The sequence below is a fragment of the Corvus brachyrhynchos genome, unplaced genomic scaffold (genome assembly GCF_000691975.1).
Source record: "Corvus brachyrhynchos isolate BGI_N302 unplaced genomic scaffold, ASM69197v1 scaffold640, whole genome shotgun sequence".
Classification (NCBI taxonomy): domain Eukaryota; kingdom Metazoa; phylum Chordata; class Aves; order Passeriformes; family Corvidae; genus Corvus; species Corvus brachyrhynchos.
In genome coordinates this window covers 19,833-21,465 of record NW_008235525.1, presented here as the reverse complement: position 1 = coordinate 21,465, position 1,633 = coordinate 19,833, and the positions used below count along the sequence as shown (strand labels likewise).

Sequence of the window (1,633 nt, the reverse complement as noted above, 5' to 3'; positions counted from 1 at the left end):
GGGACAGGAACAGAGGGGACAGGGACAGAGGGGACAGGGGAGGGGACAGAGGGGACACGGGAGGGGACAGAGGGACAGCTGAGGGGACAGCGGGACAGGAACAGAGGGGACAGGGACAGGGGAGGGGACAGAGGAGACAGGGGATCCTTCTGTGGGGACATGGACAGGGGGACAGGAACAGGGGAGGGGACAGGGGGACAGGGACAGAGGACAGGGGGACAGGGACAGGGGAGGGGACAGGGGGACAGAGAGGACAGGGGGACAGGAACAGAGAAGATGGGGACAGAGTGAGGGCACAGGGACAGGGGAGGTGACAGGGACATGGGTGAGGGCACAGAGTGACAAGGACAGTGACAACCGCAGGGCCACCTCACCACGTCCACCGGGATGGGGACGGGGAGGGGACAGGGACGGGAGGGAGACGGAGAGCCGAGGACAAGGAGGGGACAGGGATGGGGGTCCCGGGGTGACAGTGACGGGGTGACAGTGACAGGGTGACAGTGACGGGGACAGGGACAAGGCCACCTCACCACGTCCACCTGCACCAGCAGCACCTGGAGGCCGAAGCTGCGCCCCAAACTCCGGAGCCGCTCGTGGATGTAGTCGGGGTTCAGGTGGTGGTACCTGAGGCTGGGGGGACACCGGGGACGCTGAGGGGACACCCGGGGACACCCGGCGACACTGGGGACACTGGGGACGCTGAGGGGACACCGGGGACGCCCGGGGACACCGAGGGGACAGCTGGGGACACCCAGGGACACCTGGAGACACCGAGGATGCTGAGGGGACACCGGGGATGCTGAGGGGACACCTGGAGGCACCTGGGGACACCGGGGAACACCTGGGGAAGCGGCGGGGACACCTGGGGACACCGGGGATGCTGAGGGGACACCGGGGGACACCGGGGTACATCGGGGATGCTGAGGGGACACCGGGGACACCTGGGGACACCTGGGGACACCGGGGATGCTGAGGGGACAGCCGGGGACACCTGGGGACGCCCGGGGACACCTGAGGACACCAGGGATGCTGAGGGGACACCTGGGGACACCGGGGATGCTGAGGGGACAGCCGGGGACACCTGGGGACGCCCAGGGACACCTGAGGACACCAGGGATGCTGAGGAGACACCTGGGGACACCGGGGATGCTGAGGGGACACCTGGGGATACCTGGGGACACCTGGGGACACCGGGGACGCTGAGGGGACACCGGGGACGCTGAGGGGACACCTGGGGACCCCCCCGCCCCCGCTCACCTGAGGAAGAGGGCGCAGCTGCTCTGGCCCAGGACGTAGTCGGGGACGATGTCCCCGAACTCCCACGGGACGTTGCGGATGAACTTCAGCACCGGATTCCCGCGCTGGGGACAGAGCCCGGGGTGTCCCCGTGTCGCGATATGAGCCCAAACCCCGCGATATCGGGGGGAAGGACACCCCCATGTCGCGATATGAGCCCAAACCCCGCGATATCGGGGGGAAGGACACCCCCATGTCGCGATATGAGCCCAAACCCTGTCATATCGGGGGACAGGACACCCCTATGTCGCGATAGGACTCCGCACCGTGCGATATCGAGGGACAATTCCCCCCCATGTCGCGACATGGCCCCGCCCACCTGCCGCGGGCTGACCAT

The 1,633-nt window shown here is 68.0% G+C and overlaps 1 protein-coding gene across 1 annotated transcript in view; it reads right to left on the bottom strand.

Annotated features, from left to right (window-relative positions):
- ERCC1 (ERCC excision repair 1, endonuclease non-catalytic subunit) overlaps positions 1-1,633 on the bottom strand; it is a gene marked incomplete at its 3' end in the record, with an annotated part of 5,369 nt that overhangs the window by 1,131 nt on the left and 2,605 nt on the right. The window contains exons 2-3 of the mRNA XM_017744984.1: positions 1,258-1,538; positions 239-630 (exon numbers count right to left, since the gene is read on the bottom strand). Coding sequence (XP_017600473.1) covers positions 239-630; positions 1,258-1,538 — 673 coding nt within the window. The remainder of the gene's footprint in view (positions 1-238; positions 631-1,257; positions 1,539-1,633) is intronic.